At 51.3% G+C, this 16,171-nt stretch overlaps 1 protein-coding gene across 2 annotated transcripts; it reads right to left on the reverse strand.

The window, feature by feature from the left end:
* Nucleotides 1-2,706: 2,706 nt before the first annotated feature.
* On the reverse strand, nt 2,707-14,407 carry TMEM114 (transmembrane protein 114). Of its 2 annotated transcripts, XM_032606748.1 has the most exons (4): nt 14,188-14,407; nt 13,849-13,929; nt 4,055-4,192; nt 2,707-2,939 (listed from the first exon to the last, which is right to left on the reverse strand). In XM_032606748.1, the coding sequence occupies exons 1-4, from the start codon at nt 14,405-14,407 to the stop codon at nt 2,707-2,709; spliced, it is 672 nt and encodes a 223-aa protein (XP_032462639.1). The 2 variants fall into 2 exon arrangements, with proteins under 2 accessions (XP_032462639.1, XP_032462640.1); XM_032606749.1 differs by lacking the exon at nt 4,055-4,192.
* Nucleotides 14,408-16,171: the final 1,764 nt, after the last annotated feature.

Here is a 16,171-nt window from a genome sequence, read left to right on the forward strand (position 1 = left end):
TGGTTGTGGCACGTGGGCTCCAGAGCACGTGGGCTCTATCGTTTGCGTCACGCAGGCTCTCTAGTTGAGGCGCGCGAGCTCAGTAGTTGTGGCGTGTGGGCTTAGTTGCTCCGCGGCATGTGGAATCTTAGTTCCCCGACCAGGGATCTAACCCGCGTCCCTGCATTGGAAGGCCAATTCATTACCACTGGACCACCAGGGAAGCCCCTCAGGCAGTTTCTTAAACCTGAGGCTCCCCAATCCCTCCCCACATCTCATGACTCAGCATCTTACAGGAACAGGTTCTAAACCTTAGCTGATGTTGGAATCATCTGAAGAGGCCTTAAAAATTATCGGTGCCTGGACTCCCTCCCTAGAGGTGATCAGAGCAGGGATTCGGCCCCGGAATCAGGGGTTTTTAAGATGTCCTCGTGATTCTAACATGCAGGAAGGTGACAACCAGCCCTGCCACTTAACAAACTCCCAGGTCAGTGTGATACAAAGGGTGATCCCAGACCAGGAGCATCTGTATCACCTGGGAACTGGTAAGAACTGTGAATTGTGGGACCCCACCCAGACCCACTGACTCAGAGACTCTGGCCAGATGGGTTTGGACATGCAGCCACTTCGGGGCCCCCATCCCCATGGGCCGAAATATCGGGATAAAAGAGGGATGGAGTTTTCTGGGGGAGGGACAAAGTGTTACGATTAGTCCCCAAAGATCACCCTATCAATTGACCAACTCTGTGGGAAACTTTCAACTCCATATTCTAGACCAAAGCTCCACCCCACATGATAAAAACCCTGTATCAAAACTGGAGTGATTTTCACCCCAAAGGAGCCAAGTCTTCTCGATACCAACAAGGCTGAGGAGATAGGTGCACCCCCTCACCCAGACTCGCTGTAGCCACGCCAAGAAAACATCTTCCTCTGGCCACACAACTGCTATGGGGTGTCATTATTTCACAGAAGAAGGGCTGCAATATGTCACCAGGACCCGGCCTGTGATAGTACAGACCTCCCGTGCTAGTGCAGAAGCGAGCCACAATCCCTGCTGCTTTCAAGGAGACCGTGTGTGTTTACGCTGTGTAAATCCTCCCAATCAAAGCTGGTTAGAGATGCAGGATCGCCAGCCCCGCACCCAACCTACTGAATCAGAGGCTGCATTTTCATAAGATCTCCATGAATCTGAGATGCGCTAGTATGAACCAGGTGCCAGGCCACTCTCCTTGAGGTTTCTATTGTTGTTGTTCCCCCAAATGCAGCCTCTTATGGACCTGAGACCATCACCACAGGAAACCCCACCTGTGTTTTATAAAGTTACACACAGGCATCTGTCCGGGTTCTAAGCCAGTCCGGTGCTTCTCTCAACCCAGGCTGTACTTTGGGAAAAACCGGAGCAGTTCTGGAAGCTAACAGTGCTTGGGCCCCCAACCCCAGAGACTGTGATTTCACGGCCTGAGGTGACACCTGGGCATTTTTTAAATTCCCCGGGTGACTGCAGTGGGGCGTTAGGGTTGAGATCTGCTGATGCCCATGCATAGGCCTTATTCAGGGGATGTCAGAGGACTTAGCACATGACACTGGTTATGTGTTTTCCAGTGTGTTTAAATCTCACTGGCCTTGGATGTTACACCTGGGAACTGGGCTCCATCAGCACTTTGATGTGGAAACTATTTCTATCGCAGGCTCGGGGTGTCCTGAGCTCACATGTAGCGTTTGGAATGAAGGCTAAATGCAAAGCCGATGGTCCAGGAGATGCTCGTTGTGTTGGGAGGATCGTTGTTTCCCACTAAGTGTGAGTGCGGGTAATTCTCTCCTCCGCGGTGAGCTTGCCAGTGAGTGCTTCTTGGGCATCACAAGTTTGCTTATTGCCCTTCCCGCTGATGGTGGCTTGCTGACCCTTCCTCTCCTCCCATGAGGACCTCCCGGCACCTGTGAAGTGACACATGAATGGGACCACTGACCGCCTGAATGTCCAAGAGGGGCTTTCATCTCTGGGATGACTCTGTGTTGTTTCAAAAGCGAGTCGCTGACCACGGAGAATCATTGCATTAACTGAGCCTTTTCTGCTTGAGGCTCAGGACTCTAGACCAGGTGAGCGCGAGCCTGGCTGGGGTCAGGGAGGACACGTCCACCTCCTGGCTGCTGCGAAGCCCAGATCTCTGCTATCTGCCCTCCAATTTCCCACGGTGCCTCCTGCCTGGTTCCAGGTCGCGGGAAGGATGAAGCCCAGTGTCTGAGACGCAGCATCCTCCACACACAGGATCCACGTCGCAGCCAGCCGGCATGAACCTGCTCAGAAAAGCCGTGATAAAGGAGAACATGCCTCTAGCTTGCTGTGTGTTTTTGCAACACTTACCTAACCTCTCTGGTCCTCCGTTTCCTTAACAAAGGAGAGAAACCCATCCAAAGGGCAGGAGTGAGGATGAAGGGAAGCCAGAGGAGACTCACGGAGGTTGCAGTCAGTAAGTTCTGTACATGACGAAGAAGATGCTTTTTCATGGGTTTGGCACTCAGCCTCCTCCAGCCCACACGAGACACACGTGCCTAGACAGAGCACACACCGTGCCAGGCAGCACTCAGATAGCAGCCAGGGCTGGAGCCCGGTCCACAGCGGCTCTCAGGTGGTGGCCTTTGAGGAAGAGGAAGCCGCAGCCCACCGAGATGGGTCCATGAGGCCCCCACGCCAAGTCCCTCCCTCCCACCACGACCAGGCATCGGGGCTCAGATGGCCTGGTCCTGCCTCCGTCTCAGGCTGAGCACGCGGGCTGCTGCCAGGAAGGCCGCCCCGGTGAGCAGCTCGGCGATGAAGCTGATCCAGCCCAGGGCCAGGGACCAGCCGAAGCGGATGTCCACCTGGTCCAGCAGGGCCTTCTCCTCCAGGAGAAACAGCGCCTCCCGGAAGGCGGCGGCTGAATACGCGATGTAGACGCTGATGCCCGCGAGGGTCACCAAGGCTGAAGGGGTTGCAAAGGAGAGCAGATCAGACCCCCATCCCTGGGCACTGCCCCTCCTTCCCACTGCCGGTCCCTCTGCCCAGTGTGCTCCCTCCTCCCTTCCTGCCACTGGTAACTCCTGCCCATCCCCGCATCTCAGCTCCTGGCGATTCCTGGACACCCCCTGAGCCAGTCCAACCCACCGTGGGGTTTCACAGCATCACATGGCCCTCCATCACTTCCCAGGTCAGAATTTGTTTGTGAAACGACTTAACCAATGCCTGTCTGCCCCAATGTGAGCTCCAGAGGGTCCACCCTGGATGCCCAGCCCCCAGAACAGCACCCTGCACACGGCAGTGCTCCATGCATACGTTATTAGAACGCACTGTCCAGTCCCATAGCCACTGGCCCCACACGGCTCTTTAAACTTTTATTAATTTAAATGAACATCTCAGCTCCACGTTGGCACCTGCCACACGCCAAGTGCTCGTTGCCTGTTTCGTGGCAAATTAGAGAATTTCTCCATCAGGAGAGCTCCCCTGGAAGGTGCTGTTTGGAGAATTAGTCACTGGGCAAACTATTAATGCCAATATTAATAATAATAGCAGGTGGGTGGAGGGGATCAGAGCCTCACCGTATTCTCACCTCCAGGCATTACTTTTCTTTATTTCCCTCCATGGATTCTGCGTGTGTGTGTCATTACTGTTCTTGTTCTTTTTTAAGGTCCATTTCAAATGCACCAGAAGCAGGGAGGCCATAAAACAACCAGCTGTGAGTTTGGTTTTAATCAATCAAAGCAACGCCTGTCAGGATGGCAGGTGCACATGGAAGACTGAGGGTGGCCAGAGTGAGGATCTCCCTCCAGCCCATGGCCCTAACGCTGACGCTCTTACAACACACTTCTTCTGTGAAATAATCAAAGTGATTCTCAGAATCTGCTCTCACCCCTATTCTTCTCTCTTGGGAACACAGACCCAGGGACCCTGGGTGGGGAGCTACTGATCCCTTCCAGCTAGGAGATCACAGGAGGGGGAAGCAAGCCCCAGAAGCGATGGGACCCCCCCCAACCCTTCGCTTCTAGGGGATCGGGCACAGCCCCTCCTGGAACCCAGGCCCCGTGCAGGGTGGGCACCTACCTCCAAAGAGGAAGAGGGTCCCCGTGAGCAGGAGAAGGAGGGAGGCTCGCAGGAGGAAGCTCAGAAACCCTGTCATCCCCCCAAAAACCATCAGGATAAGGCTGAGGGGCAGCAGAATCACAAACGTCCCATGCATGGCTTAGGGGAGACAGGAGGACAGCAGGTTACTAACATCCTTCTGTTAATCAACAGACATTCATTGAGCACCTCCTGTGGGCCAGCACCCACACGCTGGGGGAAAAAATCAACACCACTGCTGCTTATGATAATGGTGGTAGGGCTTCCCTGGTGGCGCAGTGGTTGAGAGTCCACCTGCCAATGCAGGGGACAAGGGTTCGTGCCCCGGTCCGGGAGGATCCCACATGCCGCGGAGCGGCTGGGCCCGTGAGCCATGGCGGCTGAGCCTGCGCGTCCGGAGCCTGTGCTCCGCAACGGGAGAGGCCACAACAGTGAGAGGCCCGCGTACCGCAAAAAATAATAATGATGATGATGATAATAATATTATTAATAGCAACAGTTATCGAGGCTCAGCTATGCCAGACTTTGTGCTGTATGAGTATCAGCTCAAGTAATTCTCACACACCCCTCGAGGGAAGTATGGTCCTTGTTCACTCGCTTCTTCACTGAAGAAGGCGAGGGAGGCAGCTGCGCAAGGGCCGGAAGGGAGGGGCCTCAGGGAGGGGCGGGGGTGGAGTCTGAGATGGGAGGGCGTGTGCCCGGTGCGGCTGAGGCTGGCAAAAGCCGGCGAGGGCAGCGGGGAGTCAGGGAGGGGAAGGCAGTGCAGGAGGAAGGCAGAGTTAACAGCAGCTCACGTGGGGCTCCTGAGCCATCGGGAAGATTTTGAACTTCTCTCTGAATGAGATGGAGGCCACCAGACAGTTTGGGGCGGAAGAAACTAGAATTCAACTTCAGTTTCTAAAGGTTGCTCTGGCCACTATATTGAGAGTGGACAGCAGAGGGCGTAGTGGGTTGAAAGGCGGCTCCCAAGTTCACATCCAGCAGGAACCTGTGAATGTGACCTCATTAGGGACAAGAGTCGTTGCCGATGTAACGAAGTCCAGGGTCTCCAGATGAGCTCATCTCGGGTGAGACCCAATGACTTTATTTATTTATTTAAACATCTTTATTGGAGTATAATTGCTTTACAATGGTGTGTTAGTTTCTGCTGTATAACAGAGTGAATCAGCTATAGGTATACATATATCCCCATATCTCTTCCCTCTTGCATCTCCCTCCTTCCCACCCTCCCTATCCCACCCCTCCAGGTGGTCACAAAGCACCGAACTGATCTCCCTGTGCTATGCGGCTGCTTCCCACTAGCTAGCTATTTTACATTTGGTAGTGTATATATGTCCATGCCACTCTCTCACTTCGTCCCAGCTTACCCTTCCCCCTCCCCGTGTCCTCAAGTCCATTCTCTGTCTGTGTCTTTATTCCTGTTCTGCCCCTAGGTTCTTCAGAACCTTTTTTGTTTTTTTTAGATTCCATATATATGTGTTAGCATATGGTACTTGTTTTTCTCTTTCTGACTTACTTCACTCTGTATGACAGTCTCTAGGTCCATCCACCTCACTACAGATAACTCAATTTCGTTTCTTTTTATGGCTGAGTAATATTCCATTGTATATATGTGCCACATCTTCTTTATCCATTCATCTGTTGATTGTCACTTAGGTTGCTTCCATGTCCTGGCTATTGTAAATGGAGCTGCAATGAACATTGTGGTACATGACTCTTTTTGAATTTTTGTTTTCTCAGGGTATATGCCCAGTAGTGGGATTGCTGGATCGTATGGTAGTTCTATTTTTAGTTTTTTAAGGAACCTCCATACTGTTCTCCACAGTGGCTGTATCAATTTACATTCCCACCGACAGTGCAAGAGGGTTCCTTTTTCTTCACACCCTCTCCAGCATTCAGTGTCTGTAGATGTTTTGATGATGGCCATTCTGACCGGTGTGAGGTGATACCTCATTGTAGTTTTGATTTGCATTTCTCTAATATTAGTGATGTTGAGCATCCTTTCATGTCTCTGTTGGCAATCTGTATATCTTCTTTGACTTTATAAGAGAAAGGGGAGAAAACACAGAGGAGAAGATGAGGTGAAACCAGAGATGGAGATCAGAGTGATGCTTCTACAAGCCAAGGACCACCCAGGATGGACGGCAGCCCCCAGAAGCCAGGAGTGAGGGCTGGAATGGATTCTCCCCCAGAACCTCCAGAAGGACCAATCCTGCTGACACCTTGATTTTGGACTTCTGACCTCCAGAACTTGAGACAATAAATTCCTGTTGTTTTAAGCCACCAAGCTTGCGGTAACTTCTCAGCTGGCCGAGAAAACAGTACAGGGACCAAGCTGGAAGCAGGAAGACCATTGGGTGGCTACTGCAATAACCCTGGACCTGGATGGAAGCAGTGGGGTGGTGAGAAGTGGTCAGGTCCCAGGTATATTTTGAAGGTAAAACAAGCAACCACTTTGATGAGAGTAGGAGAAAAAGAGAGGGGCAAGGTGACACTGAGATTTAGGGCCTGAGCCACGGGATGGATGAGTTGCCATCTGCCAAGATGGGAAAGATGGGGGAGGCAGAGTGGGCTGCGGTGGATACCAGGACTTGTCAAGGGTGAGATGCCTGCTGGACTCCAAGCAGTGGTTTACAGTAGAGCAGAGTTCAGTGGGAGATCTGGGTGGGTGTCAATATGGTACCATTATCATGAAGGTTGGAACAGAGAGCAGACTTAGAGTGGGACCCAACTCAGCCGGGGTGTTTGAGAAAATCTCACAGGGGCTGAGCCGCAGCTAAGACGTGAAGGAATGCGGCTTCACCAGAGGACAGAGGCGATAGTCAACAAGTGTGTATCCAGCACCTGCCAGGTTCCAGGGCTCAGCAGGGAGCAAAGCCAGCAAGGATGCAGGAGTTCATGTCCTTCCCAGCCACTGGAAGCGTCCTCTGCTGGAGAAGAGTGACAGGTGGGGGGATGAGCAGGAGAGAAAGGGGGAGGCCAGAGAAAGAACGACTCAGAAAAGTGCCACCAGCATCCACCACCACCCTCCTCTGACCCCAAATTGCATGTCTTTTGTGAGTCACTTAATCCTCAGAACCGCATCTGCACATCCATGAAATGGAGGTCATAATGTGCAGCTCATGGTATTATCATAAGAACAATGCATGTGGAGAAAATGGAGTTCCATAGAGCAAGTATTAAATAAACCATAACCCTGCCAACAATAAAGATGATGAAGATAATCATTCAGTCGGACTTCCACTGTGATCGTATCACTTTGTCTTCAAGACCCTAAATGCCACCAGCCTTGGCAAGTCGAGGAGACAAAGCTGATTTCCTTTCCGGGGCTGTCACACGATAAAATGTGATTCCAGGGGGCGGGACCTGTAGTCCTTCCTCCTTCCCTCCTTCCTTCCCTCCCTCCCTCCTTCCTTCCTTCCTTCCTTCCGTCTTTCTTTCTTTTCTTTCTTAAGGAAAAACTTTGGGAAAGGAAGCACAACAGCTGGTGTGAAAACCTGGTTCTGTAAGCTCTGTCTCCTGCATGGCATTGCTTCCAGATGATGGCTGAGAAATGAAATCATTTCTCATTTAGAAATTAATGAGGTTTCCCGGAGCTGGTCTGGCCCAGCAGTCCCATGTGTGAGGTCCCCAGACAACGCTGCTGCTGAGTTCGCGTCCATGTTCAAATAAATGTCTGTGCAAGAACAGGACAACCCCTGGGAAAGCTGTAAGATCTCCTGCTGAAATTGGTTTAGTATATATATATTTTTGGTATGTGCCTTGGTATTTTTTATTTTCTGATTTTCAGGACTGCTGTCTGAGGACATAAATATTGATTCTGAGTTATGTTCTACTTGGAAATGTCCCCACCTCCAGTCACATCTCACTCAGAAACAAACGTCTATGGGCCCCATAGAGCCTGGGGATGCTGCAGGGGACAAGGTCTCTGCCCTCATGGAGACCACAGTCCAGTACAGGAGACAGACTAGCAGGAAATAAAGGGGATAATTACAGACCGAGTGTCACAAAGGACACGACTGTGACGATGCAGAAAAACAGGGTGGGCGGTGAGGGGGGGGTGCACTTCTATAGATGAGATCGTTGTTTTAATTTCCTAGAGCTGACATAACAAATTACTACAAACTAGGTGTCTTAATAGCAGGAGGAATTTATTCTCTCACAGTTCTGGAGGCCCTAAGTCCAAAATCAAGGTGTCAGCAGGACCGCGCTCCCTTCAGAGACTCCAGGGGAGAATCCTTCCTTGCCTCTTCCAGCTTCTGGCAGTTGCCGGCAATCCTTGGCATTCCTTGGCTCGTGGCAGCATCCCTCTGTCCACCTCCGTCTTCTCATGACCTTCTTTTCTCTCCTCTGTGATTCTCCTTTTTTTACGAGGACACTCGCCACAGGATTTAGGTTAATCCACAATGATCTCATCTCGAGAGCCTTAACTCAATTACACCTGCAAAGTTACTTTTCCCAAATGAGGTCCCATTCACAGGTACCGAAGGTTAGGATGTGGACACATCTTTTGGGGGGGGCGGTGATACCTTTCAATCCACTACAGTGTTTACAGTAGGAGCTCAAGACGTGAGAGCTAAGATTACCGTCTAGAGTTAATAATACTAATAATGTTGGAGATCAGGAAGATAACTAACATGCAGCCCCGTCCTCAAGGAAGCTATGTTCTGATGACAGTAGACTCGAAAATTTACAAAAATCATAAAAATCCACTTCCTTACCAAGCATAATAGGACTGAATATCTCTAAACATTTCTTGGAGTCTCCAAGTCATACTGACAAGGTTTGAAAATAAAGACAGTGACACTTTCCCCTTTGGGAAATGGTTCCTGAGACTTCCTTCTTTCGCCAGAGCTTCTGATGTTTCTGGAGAATAATACTTCTCTGCTCTCTTTAAGAGGAGGACTGTTACTTCGCTAACCACCCCGGGGCTTCCTGACCTCGCAAGCATTCTGCAAGGCTGCTTTTTCCATCGAGCTATTCTTTGAACAGTGCAATAATGAATCCTTCACACAGTTATCCTTGGCGTGAACGACTTGGCATTTTTCTGGGTTTGCTTTTCCTTTGCAACAAAGCACTTCTGAGTCGAAAAGATCTCTTGCACTTGGTACGTATTTGCTCTTGATGGAAAAAAATGACCTGTCAACATTATTAGTGTTATTAATTCTACATGGTAATCTTAGTTCTCACGTGTTGAGTTCCTACTGTAGGCAGTGGAAGATAGCAGAACTCTGAACCCAAGAAACAGGCTAGGAACTTTTCCCCTGGTCTGCCGTGGCCTCTGGTCTTGGCACGCTCACGTTATACTGGAATTACCCTCGGTGTAGCATCATTCTAAAAGAATAGAAACTTCTGGGTCCAAATCCCAGATCAACCAGTTACCGTGCAAACTTTGGTAACTTACCTAACCTCTCTGTGCCTCGGTTTCCTCATTTGAAAAGTGAGGAGTATAATAACAGTACCTGCCTCGTGGGTCTGTTGTGAAGATTAAATGGGTTAAACATGTAAAGACCTCAGGACAGGGTCTGGCACACAGCACCTGTTCTGTAATCATTGACTGTTATTTTTATTGCCCTTCAACCACTCCACTGAAAGTGGTCCCCACCTCCTTTTATTACATGCCCCTGTTTTATTTCCTTTGTTACACCTACTACTATTTGAAGCCATTTTATGTTAATTTATTCACTGGTCCATGTGTTTATTATCTGTCTCCTGCACCAGACACTAAGCCTATGTGGCAAGGACCCCACCTGTCTCATCATGTTTTATCCCCAGCACTAAGCAAAGGCATTTGCAATGATTAGCTCCATTTTACAGATGAGAAGGCTGAGGTTCAGGGAGACAATATGACTTAGAGCAGAAGGAGGAGACAATAACTGACCTCCTGCTTTGGGTGATACCCTACGCTGGATGCTTTCCTTCCGTGATCTCATTTCATCTCAAAACAGCCCAGTTATTTTCTTAATTTATTATTTTATTGAAGTATAGCTGAATTACAATGTTGTGTTAACTACTGCTACACAGCGGAGTGACTCAGTTATACATATATATACATTCTTTTTCATATTCTTTTCCATCCACAGGATATGGAATATAGTTCCCTGTGCTATACAGTAGGACCTTGCTGTTTATAAAACAGCCCATTTATGGAAGCAGGTGGCTGGCCAGAGGTCACACAGCTGGGAGGAAGGAGGGCCCTTATCTATGATGTGGCTGACCCCACCCCCCACATCCTGCTGGGAGAGGCACATGACTCAGCTCAGCCAATCAGCACATTCCTTCCCTTCGGCCACACTGACTGGCTCAGACCTGGGCACATGCTCCAATCTAGTCCAGTCAGAGACCTACCCGGAGGTTTTGCAGAATGACTGGGCAACAGGCTCCTTCTGCTTAGGTTGCTGATTCTGGAGAGGATTTAGTTGAAAGCAGAACCCAAACAGAAGCAAAGCCCAGAGAGGAGAAAAAGAAATTGAGTTTAGCTCTGGATCCCAGGGGGCTTGAGCTTTTCAGTTGCGTGGACCAGGCATTCCTTTTCTGTTTCAGCTAGTATGATTTGAGTTTCTGTCACTTACCATCAAAAGACTCCTGGCTGGTACAGCTAGCCTGGTTGGTTCTAGACTGTGGCTCTTTTATGTAAACTGTGCTGAATTTGAAGACCCCACCACCACCAAAACAAATTCCAGTCCCTAGCCAGGGAACCAAACCCATGACATCCCCAGAGCTAATCAGGAAGATAAAACATCCAAGCAAGGTGGATTTTTATTGGGTACTGAAGTAGGCTACCTGCTTGGATTTTCTTGGAGGGAAAACCAATGGTTCTTCCCATACGCCCCCACGGGGATTTGTCTAGGAGGCTGACTCACAGAACACGCTGCTTGTCGCCTGGCCTCTCTCCTCTGTGGGCTCTGCATAAAGGGAATGAAACGTCTTCATATAATAAAAGAACTTGGACAACATTCAAAACTCTTTCTGGGGATAAAGAGATTCTGTGAAAAAGCTCTCTCTGGGGGTGATGTGCAGTGAGCACGAGGTCTGAAGTGGCAGCCTCCTCTCTCTGCTGATACAATGGTAGTAAGAGCAGCTAACACTTATGGCAGACTTAAAGGAGCCAGACACTGCATGAGGCTCTTTAAATACACTCTCCCACTTCATGCTTGAATTAGCCTTATGAGGAGACATGACAGTTATCTTCATTTTGCCCATGGGGGAACTGAGGCTCGGAGAGGTAAGAAATTTGCCCAAGGCCACGTGCCTAGTTGGTGGTGAAGCAGGGGTGTTAGACCTAGGGCCAAGGGAACAGATGAACAGACTGTGGATGTGAGTTTTGCCTGTTTCTCAAAACCCTGGACAACACACGGTTGGTTCATTATCAAGTTTCATGAAGAGGCCAGACCAGTGGTGACCGTGGTTAGCCATCCAGTTTACTCACTGATGTGATGAGCAGGCTGAATGCCAGCGCCCAGCCCAGCAAAGGACCAGAGATGTGACTGCATCGAAAAGAGGCTGGGGGGACTTCCCTGGTGGTGCGGTGGTTAAGAATCTGCCTGCCAATGCAGGGGACACGGGTTAGAGCCCTGGTCTGGGAAGATCCCACGTGCCGCGGAGCAACCAAGCCCGTGCGCCACAACTACTGAGCCTGCATGCCACAACTGCTGAGCCCGCATGCCACACCTACTGAAGCCCTCGTGCCTAGAGCCCACGCTCCACAACAAGAGAAGCCACCGCAATAAGAAGCCCACGCACCACAGCAGAGAGTAGCCCCCGCTCGCCGCAACTAGAGAAAGCCCGTGCGCAGCAACGAAGACCTGACACGGCCAAAAATAAATAAAATAAAATAAGCTGCACAGGAACGATTTAAAGTCCAAAGAGACACGAACTTTGTTGTAAGGCTGTAGTAGCTGATACACCATCTCCTTGCTACCTTCTCCAGCCTTCTCTGTGGACCACAGCACTACATTCAGAAGCCTGTTAGCCAACACAGGAGTTTCTGAACAGGAATTCTTGATTACTCTTGATATGCTCTGAGAACACCCAAAGTTCCTCCTAGCACAGCTTGGGGCTGAGGACAGAGTTCGTGAGACCACTTCCTTTCCTCCACCCGCCTCATATTCCAAGCATCTAGGGGATATCTCCTTCAATGGAACTTCATTCAGTGGTGTGCTGGAGCTGGATTATATCACAGAGTCAGCTGTTAAGTTTTCAGCAGTATGAGGAGCCAGCTGACATCATGTTGACAGCCGGAAACTGACCACAGTGGGAATATTTACACCACAGAGATTGGCAGATGCCACAAATCAAGACTCTCCCCTCCCGCAGACAGCCAATTGTTAAGTATTTTCCAGCCCACCACTGGACTTTAGAGAAACAGTCTGGTTCATTCATATACTCATTCAGTCATTCAACAAATTTGGATTGAGTTCCACCTCTAAATAATAGAGTTTGCATTCACTCTCATGCCTGCTCAGCAAACCTTGGCTCATGGGCTACTCTATACCAGGCTCTGTGCTAAACACAGGGAATCCAGCAGTGGCAAGAAAGACGTAGTCCCTGCCCTCATGGAGCTCAGGGTCGAAAAAAATGCCACACAACCTGTAGCACGAGTAGGAGCTGACCAAGTCAAGCTGGAAGGATGGGAGCAGGGAGACTCCAATTGGAGGCAATGGCATGTGCAAAGTTCCTGTGGCAGGAGGAAACTTAGCACCCCTCCAGGAACTGGACCAAGGCCAGCATAGCCGGAGAGGAAAGAGCAAAGGGGAGAGTGGAGTTGGAGAGGGACCCTGGCAGCCCTTGTGGGCCATGCTAGGGACTTGTCTTCATTCTAAGAGTCACATCCCCAGGCCTCACTCAGTAAATCTATCAAAAGCTGTGCATACTTTTCAAGGTCTATGGAACTCAGTCCTCATTTCTGCATCATGTCCTTTCTGTGGTACCTCTCTGGGCCTCAGTTTCCTCTTTGGAAAAATAAAGATTAAGACAGAGATGACAAAGAACTTCATAGGGAGGCTGTGGAGATGAAATGAGGACACAGATGGAGAGCGTTCAGCTCCATGTCTGGCCAGCTGCGAGCCTCAGTGAATCGAACTATGACTTTGACTTCCCTCCTTCCTCCACTGTTTATTCAGCCCGTTTGCTTTCTCAAATTCTATTCTCCCACCTTTCCAGAGTTCCAATCACCGTGCCAGGCACTGGGAAATCAGCCAGGAACAACAGACACATGGTCCCTGGCGACAGGGAGCCGTCCTCTGCCTCCTGGTTGCCTCTCCTGAATCATTCAACAAATATTTACTGCATCCCTGCTACTGCCAAGCGCTTGTTCTCAACACCGAAGATGCAGAGAAGTCTGACAGGGGGTTGTGACAGTCAGCTCCCCGGGCTGGTTTAGGTGTCTCTTCGGGCTCCCAGCCACCCTCCCTCGTGCTGCTTGTCACTCTGAAATGTAACTGCGCACTTCCACCTCGGTCTCACCAGCTAGTCTGTGCGCCCACTGAGCGCCTGGCCTGGGCCTTCGGCAGCAGCACGGTGCCTGGCGCACAGAAAGCCTTCAGCCAACGTTTGTTGAATGAATCCTCAACCACACGTTACGGGTGGAGCAAGTGGACCCCGCTTCCTGCTCCTACCCGCGTTCCCCTCTCCCGCCGGTGCCAGAGGCCGCCCCCACCGCCCTCTCCAACGCAGCGCCAACGCCCCCCACCCCACCTCGCCTGCTGTTTGGACAAAAGCTCCCAAACTGGTGTCCAGCCCCGGGTCCTCCCCCATCCCACCCTCCCCGGACTCACTGAGAAGTTGTCGGCTCGAGTCGCTGAAGGTCACGTTCTCCTGCCAGAAGGGGTTCATCAGCGGCGCGCACGGGCTCTGGACTGGATGGGGCAGAGGACTCGGTGGGCGGGGGCCCCGGGGTTCGGACCCCGGACCGAGGCTTCGCCCCGGCGCCTCTCGGAACTGCGAAGGCAGCCCCAGAAGCCCTGCCCACCTGCCCTTCCGACCCCAGATACCGCGTTTCGCGCCCCGGGGCTTGGGGGGCGGATGCGCTCCAAGCAACAAGTCCCGAGCGAGCCCGGCGCCGCGCAGGGGCGGCGGTGGAGGCCACCGCCCCGGGTACCCGGGTACATCCTTACCCCGGCAGGTCCGCCAGAGGCCGGAGTGCGAGCTCAGAGGTTCGAGCTGGCTGCGGTTGGAGGCCCCTGCCGGGTCCCGCGCCCCCGGGCCGCTCCGCTGCAGCCGCTCTGTGTCAATGATGTACCAGAAGTCCGTGCCCATGGCGGCCGCCAGGAGCACAAAGCTGAGCGCCCCGCTCAGCGACGCCGCGCCGGCCAGCGCTCCCAGGTGCACCCGCATCGCCGAGCCGGGACCCCACGCGCCGCCCGCAGCCCCCCGCGCCGCCTCCCGCGTCCCTGAGCTCGGAGCCGGAAAGCCGGCCTCCGGACCTCGATCCCTCCCTCCGACCCTGGCTCCGCCCCTCAGCCCCTCACCTGCGCCCTGGGACCTTCCCCGGCTACTCCCTCAGACCCCATACCAGACAAACCCCACCTCAGTCAACACTCCCAGCCCTAGCGCAGCCCCTCACCCCCACTCCTCACTTTCCCCCGACCCTTCTCCCTCCTACCCCGACCCGCGCTCTCCACGAACCCCCAGCCGTTCCCCACTACGCCCTGCCTCTGCCTTTCCTCCCCAAGCCCGGCTCCTCTCCTCGCACCACCGACTCAACTTCCCACTTCCCGCCCGGTGCGCCAGGAGTCTTCCCTCTGCCACCCTTCCCACCGCTCCCTCCTCTGCTCACAGCGCCCAGGTGATCTGAACAGTGAGAAGGGCTGGGTGGGGTGGGGGAGGGAGGGCGGCCTTCCCGCAAACTGGGGGAGCAAGAAGGACGGGCAACGGCTGTCGGGTTTGCAGGTAATCTTCAATAGCCTCTCGCTCCAGCTTCAACCACCCTTCCTCCAAAATCCACCTTCAGTTGATTTTTCTAGGCTGGCTACAGAGGAAAAAGACAGATCAGGGTTTTTTTTATAAAAGCTCTTTAACAGATTACCAGCAAGGTCCTACTGTATAGCACAGGGAACTCTGCTCAATATTCTGTAATAACCTAAATGGGGAAAGAATTTGAAAAAGAATAGACACATGTATATGTATAATCGAATCACTTTGCTGTGCACCTGAAACTAACACATTGTAAATCAACTATTGCCCAATATAAAATTTTTAAAAAAAATTTTAAGTTCTTTAAAGCAATGGGCCACGTCTTCTGAGTCCATCATCTCTACCACCAAAGTCTTCATCACCATCACTGCCACCACCAGCACCACCACCAGCACCACCAGCACCACCACCACCATCACCATCACCATTCTTTTCTTTTATCATCACCATCCTCTTCTTTATCATCACCATCCTCTTCTTTATCATCACCATCACCCTTATCAATTCCACCACCTTTTTCACCACCATGAAACCTTTCATTATTTCAAGAAAGATTCTTGAGTGCCTACGATGGGGCAGACACTACAGTTTATATTAAAAATATAGCCATAAACAATCCAAACACAGCCCCTACCCTTAAGAAGTGTGTGGTGTAGGCTTCCCAGCTTTTTCAAAGCCAGGAATGCAGAGGAAAAACATCATACTTGTATGGCACACCGGGATAAATAGAAGAAGCTTCTAGAAGCTGAAGATGACCAGCCTCAGGGGCTGCAGCTACCAAAGGCCCCTGGAGGCTGCCCTTTATGGCTGAGAGACCAAAATCTTGGCGCTCCTGTGACACGTTCTTAAGGAAATATTGTGCCAACTCCCAAAATTTGATGAATTGGGGAGAGAATCCTTCAACAAATCTTGCTTTGAACAGGGTACTCTGAGAGAAAGTAAAAGAGGGGAGGTCTCCCTGGGATTCGGAATCCAGGAAGTGACATGGATGATGAGACACAAAGAATATAAAGGCATTTCACGCCTAGGGGATGGCTTATACAAAGGGTTTGGTACATTTTAGAGAAACTCCAAGAGTAATCAGGCTGGAACATAGTGAGAGAGGAGTAAGTAGAGGGAAATGAGACTGGAGGAATAGGTTGGGGCCAGGCCATGCATGTCCTGGGGTCACAATAAAGAGTTTGG

This window comes from Phocoena sinus, chromosome 15, assembly GCF_008692025.1.
Source record: "Phocoena sinus isolate mPhoSin1 chromosome 15, mPhoSin1.pri, whole genome shotgun sequence".
Lineage (NCBI taxonomy): Eukaryota > Metazoa > Chordata > Mammalia > Artiodactyla > Phocoenidae > Phocoena > Phocoena sinus.

Coding starts and splice junctions, on each gene's coding strand:
- TMEM114 (XM_032606748.1), bottom strand. CDS start 14,407: ATGCGGGTGCACCTGGGAGCGCTGGCCGGCGCGGCGTCGCTGAGCGGG. Junction 4,193..13,848: donor CTCGAGCCGACAACTTCTCA/GTGAGTCCGGGG, acceptor GTCTCCCCTAAG/CCATGCATGGGACGTTTGTG. Junction 2,940..4,054: donor GACCCTCTTCCTCTTTGGAG/GTAGGTGCCCAC, acceptor CAACCCCTTCAG/CCTTGGTGACCCTCGCGGGC.